The 17179-nt window shown below is 37.6% G+C and overlaps 1 protein-coding gene across 2 annotated transcripts in view; it reads right to left on the reverse strand.

The window, feature by feature from the left end:
* Nucleotides 1-525: 525 nt before the first annotated feature.
* Nucleotides 526-17179, reverse strand: part of LOC139760610 (uncharacterized) — a 29523-nt gene continuing 12869 nt past the window's right edge. For both annotated transcript variants that reach the window (XM_071684004.1, XM_071683995.1), the window contains 4 exons: nt 15358-15542; nt 9121-13474; nt 5714-5803; nt 526-4138 (listed from right to left, as the gene is read on the reverse strand). In XM_071684004.1, the coding sequence (XP_071540105.1) occupies nt 4002-4138; nt 5714-5803; nt 9121-13474; nt 15358-15542 (4766 nt within the window). In that variant the 3' untranslated portion in view covers nt 526-4001. The remainder of the gene's footprint in view (nt 4139-5713; nt 5804-9120; nt 13475-15357; nt 15543-17179) is intronic.

Raw genomic sequence — 17179 nt, forward strand, 5'->3', positions numbered from 1 at the left:
CGCTAACGCGGGAGACAGCGACAAAGTATAATAAAAAATAAAATAAATGTATATGTCTATGTTATCCCTGGGGATAGGGGATTAAGAGTACTTCCCACGTATTCCCTGCGTGTCGTAGAAGGCGACTAAAAGGGGAGGGAGCGGGGGGCTGGAAATCCTCCCCTCTCGTGTTTTTTTTTTTTTTTTTTTTTTTTTTTTTTTTTTTTTTTTCCAAAAGAAGGAACAGAGAATTGGGCCAGGTGAGGGTATTCCCTCAAAGGCCCAGTCCTCTGTTCTTAACGCTACCTCGCTAATGCGGGAAATGGCGAATAGTTTGAAAGAAAAGAAAATATGTCTATGTATGTATAAGTTGAAATGTATAGGTATGTATATGTGCATGTATGGGTGTTTATGTATATGCATGTGTATGTGGGTGGGTTGGGCCATTCTTTCGTCTGTCTCCTTGTGCTACCTCGCTAACTTGGGAGACAGCGACTAAGTATATAAAAAAAAAATATATAAAATCTGTGGATACAAAGAAAAATATCATTTCAAATACTTTATTTGGTAAAATCTTACCAACACTGCCCCTCCTTATATCTAATCATACTGTACAAATATTAATAAACTCCTAGTCTGACAAAAGAAAGAAAATACATTCTTTTATTACTTTGGTAATTAAGCTAATAAAAAACCCCAACTACTTTATAAAATGTACTCAGTCTCTGACCTACTATACTATGCAAGTACATTTGTATTAAATCTTCAGATATGTGATACTACAAAAGTATTCACAACAGCACAAAACACTCTGCACATTTTCACCATAAACCTACTCTGATAACATCATAAAGAAAAAAAAAAAGGAGAAATGCAAAAACTGATCTTGATAAAAGATAGTAATAATAATAATAACAGTTTCTTATCAACATTTAACCCAATAAATTTAAAGCATATATAATTTCTTTAATAGTTTCCTATTTACTGATATACACAAACTTTATGATGCTTACAAAATTACAAACGTACCAGGGGAAAATGCAAAAATTCTGACTTCACAAAGCTCTTTGCATTATAAGCTTTGTGAAAGAGATGTTGAAATTTTATGAATAAGATATACATATCTATCTGGCTATCAATTTCATTTATAAAAAAACAAAAAAAAATTTATGCCAATCCTTTATAAACTGAAAGACAATGAATATTATGATTTTCAAGGATAGTATTCCTGGCACGACTGTTAAACCAATGTTAGAATAAGTGACTTGCATTAATACTGGACAACACTGTCAACATGTGAAGAAGAGCCAGATATCAGTCAACTAAATACATGAAATTAAACCTTCACTTCAATGACTGATCTGATAATCATAAATAACCTGGGCGACTAATCTTGTGAATCTATTGTATCAAAAAGTAAAAGATGAAGTACTGACGAGGTGTGGACATGTGTAGAGCATGACTAGAAGTGTATCTGAGTGAGGTGAGTGATAAGAGGTATAAAAGATCAAGGTAAGATGAAAAGACAGACTGAGAGATCACATTATCAAGAGGAGTCTTATCAAGGAGTCTGCAGAAACGTCCTGAGATCATGGTTTATGGAGGAAGTTCTGCAGGCACCATCATGTTATAGTGCAGAGGGCCTATAGAATAAAGGCAGACATTACACCAAAACATGCAAACTCAATTTGTATTTTTATATTTCGTACGAAATACCCTATGGGAAGAATTATGAGAATGGTTTAACTGAACATTCAACATATGATTATGCCACATCCTACTATGATGGGTCCCAGCCTTTCTGGTGTAAATTTAACCTCAACTTGTATAAATACATCTAAGTGCAAACTAAGGTAGACCATGTCCTGCCAATCATGTCTGTCACTGTGGACTGATATTACGTCTGTAGAGCACCATGCTGTTCACATTACAAATCAAGTGAAATATTTCACACTGAACTAATTATACTAGGCGGTCAAATTTTAGTTTAAGAATAATTTCATGATACAGGATCACAAGTAATGAAGACTACACATTCATAGCGATCAAACCAATATATCCTGGTTAAAATAAGAGATTTTAAAAAAGTATGGAATAACATTCCTTTTCTTGTACTCAATATGAATATGAAAACTTTCGTTCAGACACTAAGTAATACCAATTTAAATATCTACCATTTGAGGAGAACCATTTCAAATTCAAAATGATGTTCTTCCATAAAATGCTCATATCATAGCATGATATCCATTGGAATGAAAAATTTTTACTTTTGCATGGCTAAAAGTGACAGAAAAACACATTCAGTGCCACAAAGTACTGTCCTGCCCATATCAACAACAAACAAAGTACTGTCCTGCCCATATCAACAACAAAGTTGGCTCTTAAATTTCAGAAAGTTTCAGCAATCCTACCCACTTTGATTTCTGGTATCAGGTCTGTCACTTTTCCTTCACCCTCAAATTCATATGAAAAACTTTATCATCAACAAACCAACAATCTGCAATATATTAACTAACTTTACGTGGATGGAAACTATGTTTGAGTCTTAACTTGTCAAATGAAATAATTGTGATTTCAACACCATGTATACTGATCACATAAAATTATATACATTTATGTACATGACAAAACATGTCACATACATTATCTTCTTCCACATCTACACAAACACAGCTCTTTACTGTCTTCCTAAGCTGGTTTCCTAACTGAAAATAGCAATCCTCATATATTTCTTTCATTCTCACTCTTTCAGGTCACAGCTTTCAATATGATTCAAGGGTCCACATTTAGCAGTAATGTTGATTCAGTTCAGTAAATGAAATTATATTTAATGTTCTAATTACTTTCTAGATCTATAGCATACGAGAAAATGTCCAATGTGCAATGTGATTAAAATATTTTTCATGAAACTTCCACTGCTGAGACCTTGAATGAACATGAACTTATGAACTCATTAGATGTAACAGAGTCAGAACAGTACAGATCTTGCACTCTTCAAACACCGAGTGACCCAAATACATCCACCTTATGTGAGGCTGCTACTACATCATCATAAATAGTGACTTGCTAAAGCATCTATCACTGAGGGACTCCTACTGCTTGAGTTTATCATCTATAACAAAAAATGTTACACTGTGATCATGACCGTGGAAAACTACCCAGGAAAGAAAAGTAAAAAATTAACCCACTTTTTTACAACCTTTAAAGATGAAAATTCCATAATCCTTAATATGACCAAATAACTGAATAATTTTCAGTTTAGTTTAACATATAAAAATACCTGTGCATTACTCATGACAGCTAGAGACTGAGTGTGAAGGAATGTGGCCTTTTTTGTCTGTTTTCCTGGCGCTACCTCACTAAAGCAGGGGGTAGTGATTATCTTTCCAATGAAGCACGGTACGCCAGGAAGGGATGAAGGCAAGCAAGTATGAATATGTATGTACATGTGTATATATATGTATATGTCAATGTATATGTTGACATGTACGTGTATATGAGTGCATGGGCCGTTCTTCATCTGTTTCCTGGTGCTACCTCGCTGATGCAGGAAACGGCAATCAAGTATAATAAAATAATGAACATATAATGTAAATATATAATCACCCATATCTTTTAGAGTTATGAGATTTTGAGGTAATGATGTAAACCTCGTCCTTTTCCATTACACCATTTGATAACATCAACACAATTATATTTCGGGTTCAGGAAACATGAACAGAAATGAAGGATATCATTCTTACAATACCAAAGAAATGCTCAAAGACAACTTTCACTTAGTTTTAAACTCACACCAGAGAAAGTGTTTGTAAAAATGGCTAAATAAGTGAAGAAATTTATCCCCATCAACAATAACAATATACTACGGCCACTAGCTAAACATTAAAACAAAATGATTACACTTCAACTGCCTGTATATAATATGCCATCTGCTGTATCAACAACACAGTGACCCCTACAGAATTTTCTCCACACACTGCAGTTTATTCCATGGATTAAAATCCTTAATACCTACTTATAACTTAAACTGACAGATTACTCTCTTCGCTAGGCCACGCAGATGCAGTCTTGAAGATCTCTGCAGGTTTGTCAATCTTTTGGTTGTCTGAACTACCAGTTGCTGACTTGTCAACTTCAGAGCTGGTATCAGCAGGTATTTCTGCATGAGCATATACAACAACAAATTACTAACATAAATTATTTTACTGATAAGTTTCACAAAGAAATGTATAAACTATATATGCAAAATAATTTAAAGACATGTAGGTTTGCGGCAGGGGTGTGTGATGTCTCCATGGCTGTTTAATTTGTTTATGGATGGGGTTGTTAGGGAGGTGAATGCAAGAGTTTTGGAAAGAGGGGCAAGTATGAAGTCTGTCGTGGATGAGAGAGCTTGGGAAGTGAGTCAGTTGTTGTTCGCTGATGATACAGCGCTGGTGGCTGATTCATGTGAGAAACTGCAGAAGCTGGTGACTGAGTTTGGTAAAGTGTATGAAAGAAGAAAGTTAAGAGTAAATGTGAACAAGAGCAAGGTTATGAGGTACAGTAGGGTTGAGGGTTAAGTCAATTGGGAGGTGAGTTTGAATGGAGAAAAACTGGAGGAAGTGAAGTGTTTTAGGTATCTGGGAGTGGATCTGGCAGCGGATGGAACCATGGAAGCGGAAGTGGATCATAGGGTGGGGGAGGGGGCGAAAATTCTGGAAGCCTTGAAGAATGTGTGGAAGTCGAGAACATTATCTCGGAAAGCAAAAATGGGTATGTTTGAAGGAATAGTGGTTCCAACATGTTGTATGGTTGCGAGGCGTGGGCTATGGATAGAGTTGTGCGCAGGAGGATGGATGTGCTGGAAATGAGATGTTTGAGGACAATGTGTGGTGTGAGGTGGTTTGATCGAGTAAGTAACGTAAGGGTAAGAGAGATGTGTGGAAATAAAAAGAGCGTGGTTGAGAGAGCAGAAGAGGGTGTTTTGAAATGGTTTGGGCACATGGAGAGAATGAGTGAGGAAAGATTGACCAAGAGGATATATGTGTCGGAGGTGGAGGGAACGAGGAGAAGAGGGAGACCAAATTGGAGGTGGAAAGATGAAGTGAAAAAGATTTTGTGTGATCGGGGCCTGAACATGCAGGAGGGTGAAAGGAGGGCAAGGAATAGAGTGAATTGGAGCGATGTGGTATACCGGGGTTGACGTGCTGTCAGTGGATTGAATTGGGGCATGTGAAGCGTCTGGGGTAAACCATGGAAAGCTGTGTAGGTATGTATATTTGCGTGTGTGGACGTATGTATATACATGTGTATGGGGGTGGGTTGGGCCATTTTTTTCGTCTGTTTCCTTGCGCTACCTCGCAAACGCGGGAGACAGCGACAAAAAAAAAAAAAAAAAAAAAAAAAAAAAAAAAAAAATTCTTTCTTCACTTGTGTAAAGATGCCTTAAAAATATGTGGAATGAAGTTTGTTCCAGGTCCTGACAGATGTTTTAGTCTAATTATCTTAAGAAAATAGTTATGAATTTGTAAACTGGAGTGATGCAAAACAAATCCTTTCTAAGTGCTATATTAACTATAAGTATAGCATTTTGAAAAAAGAAAGAGAAGGTTCTAAACACCTGAGAAAGGACTTTGCATTTTTTAAGTAATAATGCTATAACATTTCATGTGCTGAAAATAAAGTCATTATATATGAATTTTAATGGGATCTTAAAACTGAATATGTAGAAATAAGTAAACTGTGTACATACCCCCAGTTTTGGCTTTCCCATCATCTGCAGAGGAGTCACTAGCTGGGGAGAGTGGGCTGTAAGTGCTCATTCTCTGACTGTAATCCAGTTCTGGAAAGAGAAAAATCAAGATGGTTATGATAAGAATGCAATATCAAATCAAATGTAAACTAATGATGACGATATAAATTCATTTCTCATTTAACCCATCTTCATTATCATAAGAAGAAACTACAGTGAAAGGTTAATCCACCATCAAATTCACTCATTTCAACAAATATACATATATGTTTATCCCTGACGGTTCTACTGCAGCTCCCTCATGCCATCCTCATTGGCAGGCACTGTGTATGAATGTTTTTTCTTTCTTGATCGCTGTTTCCTGTATTAGCGAGGTGGTGCCACGAAAGAGATGAAAAAAGACCCATCCATTCAAACTTAATGACTTGTCCCTCAACCCTACTGTACCTAATAAGATTACTCCTTCACTAAGTACTTATTATATTACTATGTAGTAATATAATAAGTTTAAATGGAGAAAAACTGGAGGAAGTGAAGTGTTTTAGATATCTGGAAGTGGATTTGGCAATGGATGGAACCATGGAAGTGGAAGTGAATCACAGGGTGGGGTAGGGGGCGAAGGTTCTGGGAGCGTTGAAGAATGTGTGGAAGGCGAGAACATTATCCCAGAGAGCAAAAAAGGGTACGTTTGAAGGAATAATAGATAGGGCTGTGTGGAGGAGGGTGAATGTGTTGGAAATGAGGTGTTTGAGGACAATATGTGATGTGAGGTAGTCTGATTGAGTAAGTAATGAAAGGGTAAGAGAGATGTGTGGTAATAAAAAGAGTGTTGTTGAGAGAGCACAAAAGGGTGTATTGAAATGGGTTGGTCAAATGGAGAGAATGAGTGAGGAAATATTGACACAGAGGATATGTGTGTCAGGGGTGAAGGGAATGAGGAGAAGTGGGAAACTGGATGTGGAAGGATGGAGTGAAAAAGATTTTGATCGATCAGGGTCTGAACATACAGAAGGGTGAAAGGCGTGCAAGGAATAGAGTGAATTGGAACGATGTGGTATACCAGAGTCAATGTGCTGTCAATGGATTGAGCCAGGGCATGTGAAGAGTCTGGGGTAAACTATGTAAAGTTTTGTGGGGCCTGGATGTGAAAGGGAGCTGTGGTTTCGGTGCATTACACATGACAGCTAGAGACTGAGTGTGAACGAATGTGGCCTTTGTTGTCTTTTCCTAATGCTACATCGCGCACATGCGGGGGTAGGGGGGGTGCCATTTCATGTGTGGTGGGAATGGATGAAGACAGCATGTATGAATATGTACTTGTTTATATAAATATATATGAAGTATGAAGTCTGTTGGGGATGAGAGAGCTTGGGAAGTGAGTCAGTTGTTGTTCGCTGATGATACAGCGCTGGTGGCTGATTCATGTGAGAAACTGCAGAAGCTGGTGACTGAGTTTGGTAAAGTGTGTGGAAGAAGAAAGTTGAGAGTAAATGTGAATAAGAGCAAGGTTATTAGGTACAGTAGGGGTGAGGGTCAAGTCAATTGGGAGGTGAGTTTGAATGGAGAAAAACTGGAGGAAGTGAAGTGTTTTAGATATCTGGGAGTGGATCTGTCAGCGGATGGAACCATGGAAGCGGAAGTGGATCATAGGGTGGGGGAGGGGGCGAAAATTTTGGGAGCCTTGAAAAATGTGTGGAAGTCGAGAACATTATCTCGGAAAGCAAAAATGGGTATGTTTGAGGGAATAGTGGTTCCAACAATGTTGTATGGTTGCGAGGCGTGGGCTATGGATAGAGATGTGCGCAGGAGGATGGATGTGCTGGAAATGAGATGTTTGAGGACAATGTGTGGTGTGAGGTGGTTTGATCGAGTAAGTAACGTAAGGGTAAGAGAGAGGTGTGGAAATAAAAAGAGCGTGGTTGAGAGAGCAGAAGAGGGTGTTTTGAAATGGTTTGGGCACATGGAGAGAATGAGTGAGGAGAGATTGACCAAGAGGATATATGTGTCGGAGGTGGAGGGAACGAGGAGAAGAGGGAGACCAAATTGGAGGTGGAAAGATGGAGTGAAAAAGATTTTGTGTGATCAGGGCCTGAACATGCAGGAGGGTGAAAGGAGGGCAAGAAATAGAGTGAATTGGAGTCATGTGGTATACAGGGGTTGACGTGCTGTCAGTGGATTGAAGCAAGGCATGTGAAGCGTCTGGGGTAAACCATGGAAAGCTGTGTAGGTATGTATATTTGCGTGTGTGGACGTGTGTATGTACATGTGTATGGGGGGGGGGGTTGGGCCATTTCTTTCGTCTGTTTCCTTGCGCTACCTCGCAAACGCGGGAGACAGCGACAAAGTATAAAAAAAAAAAAAAAAAAAAAAAAAAAATATGTCTGTGTATGTATTCGTTGAAATGTATAGGTATGTATATGTGAGTGTGTGGGCGTTTATGTATATACATGTGTATGTGGGTGGGTTGGGCCATTCCTTCAACTGTTTCCTTACGCTGCCTCGCTAACACGGGAGATGGCGATTAAGTGTAATAAAAAAAATAAATAAATAAAATATCTTCAAACGTATCAATTCCTGCCCTCCCTATCTTTCCACACATTCCTCGATCCTAGAACCTTTGCCTCCTCACCCATCCTATGACTCACTTCCACTTCCATGGTTCCATTTATTGTACAATATTAATTCTAATTAAATTTGATAGAAGTCCAACAGGGCTTTGGGTATCTGATACAGCCAATTTCCAATATAGAATGTCTGATATACATTTACTTTATTATGTGTCCAATGGTATGACTGGATAAAGAAGACCAATGCCCTAATCTTTCTTTTTCTTACATCTATTTTCTTTTCACCAAAGATGGCCATGACGGGCATGTTTTAGTGATGCCATTTCAGTCACTTAAAAAAAAGTGGTCCATGCTGAAAAGTTCCAATGTAAGAAACAAAATTATGACATTCAATAATGTCGCTATCAACCAGCTTAAGTAATTCCATTGTGACTAATTGTTAAATCAATTATTAGTAATGCCAAAACTACAAAACCTTATGTCTAATTAACATTTTGTTAACTTTCCTCACTCTTTCTCGTCTTATGATTCCATTCCACTTCCCAAAAATCTATCTCCACTGCTTTCCCTTTACCTGCCATTTTAAGATCCCAACACTGGTCCATGACCATACAACTGTGTAGGTTACACAACTAACAAAACTCACTACATTTGGAGACACTTTCAGTCATTTTGTTACTCCAAGCACAGGTAATCTACATGCCCTTCAATATTCATCTTCCATTCTAAAGTCCTCACTGAAAGTGCCATCCTCACCTATAAAACAATGTAACCTCTACATCAATTGTTATTCTAGCTGCACTACAAATTCAAATCCCATTCTCAAATTACTTGGCTTACCATAATCTCTACTTGATGTTCTATTGCCGTCATCCTCAGGAGTAAGAAGAGCATACCCACTGACAATGACAGGATCTTGATCCACTAATTGAGTGGAATCTCTAACCAGATGATCTGTTTTGGCACGTTTGCGCTGAGGAGAACCAGAGGAGCTATTGCTTGAAGAGGTAGAGCTGGAGGTAGATATTCTGCGTCGTTTTCCAAGCAATGGTACATCACTTTTTTTCTGTAAGTCATCTGGAGTTTTTATCAACTGATTTTTATCTGACTTACACTGGTCTTCAAGTTTATCTGGTTCTTCAATAAAGTTACCTTGTTCTTCAACAGACTTCCCTTGTTTTTGGATAAGTTTCCCAGGTTCATCTGATTTACCCTTGTCATTATCAAACTTCCCTTGGTCTTCCCCAACTTTCTCTTTATCTCCATGTTTTTCTTGGTCTTCAAGTTTTTCTTGGTCCTTGACAGATTTCCCTTGTTCATTATCCATATCACACTGGTCTTTAATAAAGTTCTCTGGTTCTTCAATGACTTTATCTGTTTTTTTACAGTTCTCTTGTTCATCTTGCAGTTTCTCTTTATCTTCAGTAAACTTCCCTTGGTCTTTCACTGCTTTCCCTTGCTTACCTGCAAACATCACTTCTTCATGAGAATTCCCTTCACCTTCAACACATTTCCTCTGGTCCACATCATCATCAAATTTTCCTGTTTCTTCAGATTTCCCTTGTTCTTCAGTGAGTGTACCTTGTTTTTCCTTGTCTTTTTCTTGATCAACAGATTTCACTTTTTCATCAGAATTTTCTTTGTCAGTATCATCTTTCCCACAGTCTTCCAGAATTTTTTCTTGTCTAACAGCTTTCCCTTGTTCTTTATCAAATATCTCTTGTCCAACAGCTATCCCTTGTTCTTGAGCTAATTTCTCTTTTCCAACAATTTGCTCTTCAACAGATTTCTCCTCTTCAACAATTTTCCCTTGTTCAACAAGCTTATCTTGTTCAACAACTTGTCCTTTTTCTTTTACAAATTTCTCCGACTCTTCATTTACCATGCTAGCATTTCTAACTACAGCTCCAAGTTTCAGCATACATGATGAAAACTCATTCAAGTCTATTTTTCCATCTAAATCACCCTTGTAAATCACCATATGCAAATCACTATCATCAAACCATTCACTGTATTCTATATCCATTTCATCTGGGACTGTTTTTGCTATATGAAGATAGTCAGCAAGACTTGTGTCTAATTTCCAGTCTTCAAAACCTTCAAAGTCATTTGCTTCTCCTCTTTTCCTCTTATTTTTCTTTTGTGCTTCAACTAACTTCCTATTCTTTGCCTTGAGAGTATCTTGAGAGATTTTATGTTGTTTAGCCTGAGTTTCACGTCTGGCTCTTTTAGGAATTTTGGGTGGACTTTTGGATGTATCAAGATCTTCATCATCATAACTACATAACAAAATGTTATCATCATCATTCATCAGCACAAGAGCATCACTGCTGAACCCAAAGTTCTGTAAATCATTAATGTCACCTTCAGCGCCTTTTCTTTTACGAGGTTTATCTTTCTTCTTCCCAAGTACTTTTTCCTTCATTATTTCATGATCATGCTTAAACTTTGTTTCCTGATATTTGCTTTTCATTATACTTTTACTTTTCTTAGCTTTTAAATCATGTTTTGAAGCATCCTTTTGTTCCTTTACAATGCATTTTTCTTTATGAAGTCGGTCTCTTTCCTCCTTATTAAGTTTGTCTCTCTCCTCTTTTTGAAGTTTGTCCTTCTCCTCCTTAAGAAGTTTTTCCTTTTCCTCCTTATTACGTTTGCTATCCTTGTCCTCTCGGCTGCTTTTATTGTCTTTCTCCTCTCTATAAGGTTTTACATCTGTTAATGCCAATTCCCATTTATGAATTATCAACTCCCTATCATGTTTACCATTTTTCTTATCTTTTTTATGCTTGCTTTCTTTTCCTTCCTTATCACGTTTGCCATGTTTCTCTTCTTTCCCACGCCTGCTATCTTTCTCATCCCTGTCACGTTTGCCATCTTTCTCTTCTTTCTCATGCTTATTATCTTTTTCTTCCTTTAGGTGCTTACTCTCTAAGCCTTCCTTCTCACGCTTACTATCTCGTTCCTCTTTTCTTTTTCTGTCTTTACTACTGCTTTTGTGCTTTGAAGAGTGACTTTTCTCACCTTCATGCTTCTTATGCTTTGAAGAATGCTTGCTTGAATGCCCATGTTTCTTTTCCTTCTTTTCTGAATGATGCTTTTTGTCTGATTTATCTTCAGACTTGCGGTCAGATTTGCTGCTTGACTTACTGTCTGATTTAGAAACTGGTTTACTTTCAGATTTATCACTGGTGAAGCCATCTAAACTGTTGCTTATTTTGCTTTCTAATCTGTTATCAAATATACTTTCAAATTTCTCATTTGGAATTCCATCCCATTTGTTGTCTGATTTGGTACTTAGCTTACCTTCAGATTTTTCACTCTTGTTATCTGATCTGCTGCTGAGTTTTTCACTTTTTTCATTCTTACTCTCTGATTTGATGCCGGATTTAACTTCAGGTTTCTCACTCTTGCTTTCTAATTTGATACTTTGTTTGAACTCAGTTTTCTCACTTACAATGTCTGACTTACTTTCTAATGCATCCGTGGGTTTATCTTCAGTGTCTTCACAGACACCAGTATCTAATTTACTTTCTAACTGCCATTTGGGTTTATTCTCAGCCTTCTCATTTACACTATCACATCTACTTTTTCCTTCTACTGGCTTATCAATAAACTGATGACTTGATCGGTTCTCAGCCTTCTCATGTACACTATCACGTCTACTTTTTCCTTCTGCTGACTTATCAATAAACTGATGACTTGGTCGGTTCTCAGCCTTCTCATCTACACCATCACATTTACTTCTACCCTCAGGTGACTTATCATTTGACTGATGATTTGATCGATTCTCAACCTTCTCATTTACACTGTCACGCCTACTTTTTCCTTCTGCTGACCTATCACTTGACTTTTGACTTGATCGGTTCTCAGCCTTCTCATTTACACTATCGCGTCTACTTTTCCCTTCAGCTATTTTTTCACTTGACTGATGACTTGATCGGTTCTCAGCTTTCTCATTTACACTTTCACGTCTACTTTTTCCTTCAGCTGACTTATCACTTGACTGATGGCTTGATCTGTCCTTGTCTTTCTCACCTGAGCTCTTACTTGAACTTGAACTTTCCTTATTAGAACTCGAGGAAGAATGGTAATGATGACTACGAGATCGATCCCTTTCACCATCGTGATCTTTATCCCTTCGATGGTGTTTCTTATCTTTGTCTCGATGAGAATGGTGGTCATCTCGAGATTTTGAATGTTTTCGTTCTTTATCTTTACTGTGCTTTGAGTCTTTATCCTTTTCTTTCTCTCTCTCTCTTTCACGGCTATGTGAATCTCGTTTACTTTTATGATCACTCTTTGATTTGCTTGACCTGTGTGGAGTATCAAAACAATGCTTTTCTTCATTCTGCAGTTGATCATCTAGTCTTCCAAGGGGTTGCTCCTCTGTTCTTCCATAGGGTTGATCTTCTAACCTTCCATGGAGTTGCTCTTCTAATCTGCCCTGGGATTGCTCTTCTAGTCTTCCCTGGGATTGCTCTTCTAGTCTTCCCTTATTATCATTATCACTACATTCAGAACTTGAGGTTGATATCTCACCTTCTGATTTCTCAGATTTAGCTTTCTCTTCAACTTCAGATTTCTCCGATGCAATACTAATTCTTGAAAAAGAGCCTCTACTTTCTTGAGAGTCATCATCTTGACTCACTAGGCTTGCACCAGACACAACAGTCTGATCATCTTTGTCAGCCCCAGTGCTGGGTTGTGAAAGTGTCTCAGTCATGGTAAGGACTCCAGGACTTTGTGGTTGTGGATCAATAAACTGGCTTTCTGAAGTCTGGAACTCTTTAGTTGGTTCAGACTCCGCTGATGTTTGAGATATTTCATCATCAATAGGTTTCTCATCAACTAGTGGGGTTGATGTTGTGGATCTCACCTCCTGCAGCATCTTAGGACTTTCCTCAGGTTTATCCACATCATCATGTTCCAGTGATTTCCTACTTCCAGGTGAACCCTTACCAGAAAGTGTTGAAAATGTGAGACCAGAGGAATTGGATGAGATACTATCAAGTGACTGATCATCAAACAAAGCAAGTGGAGGTTTGGTACATGGTAATGGTATAATTTTGCTTTCCTCTACATCCTCTGTCAAACGAAGTCTCTCAACATGTGAGGCAACAGAATCCTGAGCATTTTCACTGTCACCATACTCCGGATAGCCATCAAAACCATCTTGAGCATTTTCATCCAAAGTCTGTAATGTAAAATTTTGAAATATTAGAAACATAACTGGAAAGTATATTTTTATGTTATCACAGTTTTGTTCAGGAGCTGCAAATCCATTAAATTCATATTGAGTACAAAAAAATGAACATTCATATCAATCCATCCACAAACAGTTACCAGTTACACCAAAAAAATACACCAACAGCCAGTCACATGCATACCAAAATGGAACATGAACAAAATGGATAATTATCACCAGACGGATGTACCACTGAACATCTGTGTCATCTGCTGTACATCTTAATTATTGGGAAAGTGGTAAGATTAAGTTGAAATATTAGCTAGGAAATATAAAAAAAAAAACTGTCCTGGTACTGGGTTCCATGGCCATTGGTTTAATATTCTTCAAGTCATGAGCAACGGGCAGGCTTCAAGTTAAATCTTTTTTTAAAGGGCAAAACTCAAGCAATATCTACACAAGAGGTAGGAGTCTTATGCCATTCAATTCTTTGCATGCAGTAAAACCCCATTCTAACCAAATAATTGAGGGGACAGGAGTCCACTAAAGGCAAAATTCTTTTACATCCCAAATTTTTCTAATGAGCATAAGCAATTGAAATTTTAACATGTATAATGGAAACCTACCTTATTCCTTTAAGGCTAGAAGCATTCAGGGAGCAGGAAAGACTACTCTGAATAAACAGAAAATGGTGGTGGATCATCCTGAGTCACCTAAATTACCTGGTCAAAAATGGAGCTTCCATGTAAACATAATGCTCAATCATTTTCATCATGATAAGCTATTTCCTAGACTTCTTAGCAAACACAACACTATTAGCACTCTTATCTGCCATGATATACTACAAAATGACAGGCCTTTGTACCATAAAAACACTGCAACTGCATGATAACAAAGGCAAGAGTTTATGAGCAGACCAAGTGGGCAATCAGTTCAGACTAGTAAGCAGTGCCCAAGCTGTCTTGTTTTGTCTCAAGACTTCTATATAAATTATCTCTGCAAGGATAAGGAACTGAGGATGATATTGGACCATTAAACTATTGTACATCAGTGTAAAACTATGTGTATGTATGCAGAGAAAATATCATACATTAGTAAAAGAAAAAAAATGAACCATTGTGATGCACAACAAACTGTCATGTGTTCCCCTGACACCCAGCATCCTAAACTGAAGTTAGGAACTAACAGACTATTCTGTTACATCCCAAAAGCAGTCCCATTGTACCTTAACAGAGGGAGTCTGGCTCTTGTAGTGGCCAGGTGGAATAACATGACCAAACCCCTAGGCTCAATGCTTAGGTCCCTCACCACCAACAGGCCGCCCTAAAGCATAGGCCCCGCACCTCATGAGATGTGGGGAGGTTTAAACTCAAACAATAACAACCTTAACTTCCAAGACTAAATGTGCAATTTAATGGAATTTTACAGAAATTACTGTTAGATCCCAACATTTAGTCCAGTGGGGTCTGAAGGATCTGTAATTCTGAGACAATGAAGCCCATCAGAATAGGGTTTACTGTGCTGGGAAAAGGTGTAAAAAGTTCCATGGCCAAAGGAGGAATTTTCTACAAGTTATGAGCCTGGTTAAACCTATTCATAAACAGCAGACCTTTAGTAAAATCCAAACTAGGGCTATGGTTCTTACAACAATCAATTCTTTACAAGCTGGGAAACTACCATACAGTAAAAGAATATTAAAAGCACATCTAAGAAAAGTTTCAAGTATCAAAGTTCTGCTTTTCATAGCCAGGAAAAAAAGCAAGAAAAACTCATCTAAAACCTTGCAAGTCTGTGCACAAACAAGCACATAACCAGTTATGCCCTCAAAATTCACCAAAACCAGAATTGCATACATTCAAATTGTTGAACATGAATGCAAAAAAAAGCCTTACCTTTATATCATCCTCTGGGCTCGGACTGGATTTGTGATCACTCTCTGGGGATTCTCGTGCTAATATGTCATCTTCTTCTGATGAAATAACATCAGTTTCCATAGGCAACAGGCTTGGTTTGATCTCTGTTATACTTATATTTTGTAACTGAATAATATCAGCTTCTCTGATATCTTTGTTTGAACCTGCAAAGGCATAATATATTTCAATAAAATTGTAAGAAATGCACTAAATTCATAATTTGATGATGCTATACGAAAAGTTTTGAATCTCTTGGGCTATCATGAGCCTAAGAAGGATGAGAAAAGGATTTCTGTACAATGGTAGGCATTCAGACCAAATTGGACTGAAATCAACTGAATATTCAATCTATTGTCCTTAACTTAAGTGCCATTTCCCTAATGTGGATTAGGTCCATAAATCCTCTAATATCACTCACATACATCCTATCTATCATCTAAAACTTCATTCCCACTTACTCAAGATGGATCAAGAACAAAGAACTTCTCAATTCACAAATGCATAGTCAAGTAATGTCCAGTCTTCTAATTTTCATTTTACATATCAAAAATTTGTCAAGCGCAGTAACATTTCTTTTGAAACATACATCCTCACAAAAAATCTACATTGCCCACAGTAAAAGATCATATCTCTTGACATCCTAACCTACAATAGATGTAGCCTTAAACAATTCACTTACATCTATCCACCCCTTTTGAAGTATGCCTTGTCTCCTTCTGCCTTTAACCTTAATATGACAGATCTTATTCAACAACACATCACCTGTCATACATTTCCATGGGCACATCACCATAATTATTCCCTTAACACATCCAAAGCATATTTATGTACTGAGAATACCAGCCACAATTTCAAGGCTAAGCTCTAAGGGTAAGGGGGGAATACTAAGGTATGCCAAATTTTTCCTAAGGATAATCATTTAGTTACCATGGAGAAGTGACAGGAGAGGGAAGTGTTCAGTTTGTGTCAATGTTGCAACAATCATCAATTTCTGCTGACATATAAAGAATATCTACATGAAATTTATACATAAAGCAAGCAGATAAAAGACAGTATATTGTGAAATAAATGCAAAATAATGATCACTCCATCCAGTCAAGGCACCAAAAAAATGGATTTTAAAATATGCATAGTGGCAATGCTGTCCATTATAATCTCTCAAAGCAGTGGCCCCTCTATGGACATGAGCCACATGGACAGTGATAGTGTGTGATCTAAGAATTATCTTTAGCACCTAAAGAGGGTGTTAAGAATTTTTCAGTTAGTGGACAGAGCTTAATTTTGACAACCTTAATGACTGTGGAAGTTGACAGGCCTAAAATTTAACTAACCTCTGGATATTAAAAGCTAAATACAATTTTATACTGTTATCTCTCATGCTGTAGGGACAAAAATGTCTTCTGTACAGGTACCAAAACTTGAACTATACAGGAAAGAAAAAGCAATGCCTGAATGTTACACAGGTTTAAAAAGCTTTCAATCATAAATCTAGCATAATCTAAACTAGGCCTGTTCTTTATGTGAGTACTTCTAATGATTGTTACAAATAAAAAAAAATAATGTTAATGTTCACAGGTCTTTAAAATAATTACTCGAGAAGCAAGCTCTCATAAGAATGGCAGCCTTTGCATGTTCATAAACGTTTACTCTTTTGCATTATCAGGTAGGAGCTTCTGAAAACACTACACTGGAGTTGCTCTCTGCCAGTGGTCTATTTAGGGTGAGGTACTAAAAGGACTAAGAAGCAGCACTGGAGTTCACCAGTTATGGAGACTCTGCTGTGGCCACCCCACAAGGGAAT

Source organism: Panulirus ornatus, chromosome 3 (genome assembly GCF_036320965.1).
Source record: "Panulirus ornatus isolate Po-2019 chromosome 3, ASM3632096v1, whole genome shotgun sequence".
Taxonomy (NCBI): Eukaryota; Metazoa; Arthropoda; class Malacostraca; order Decapoda; family Palinuridae; genus Panulirus; species Panulirus ornatus.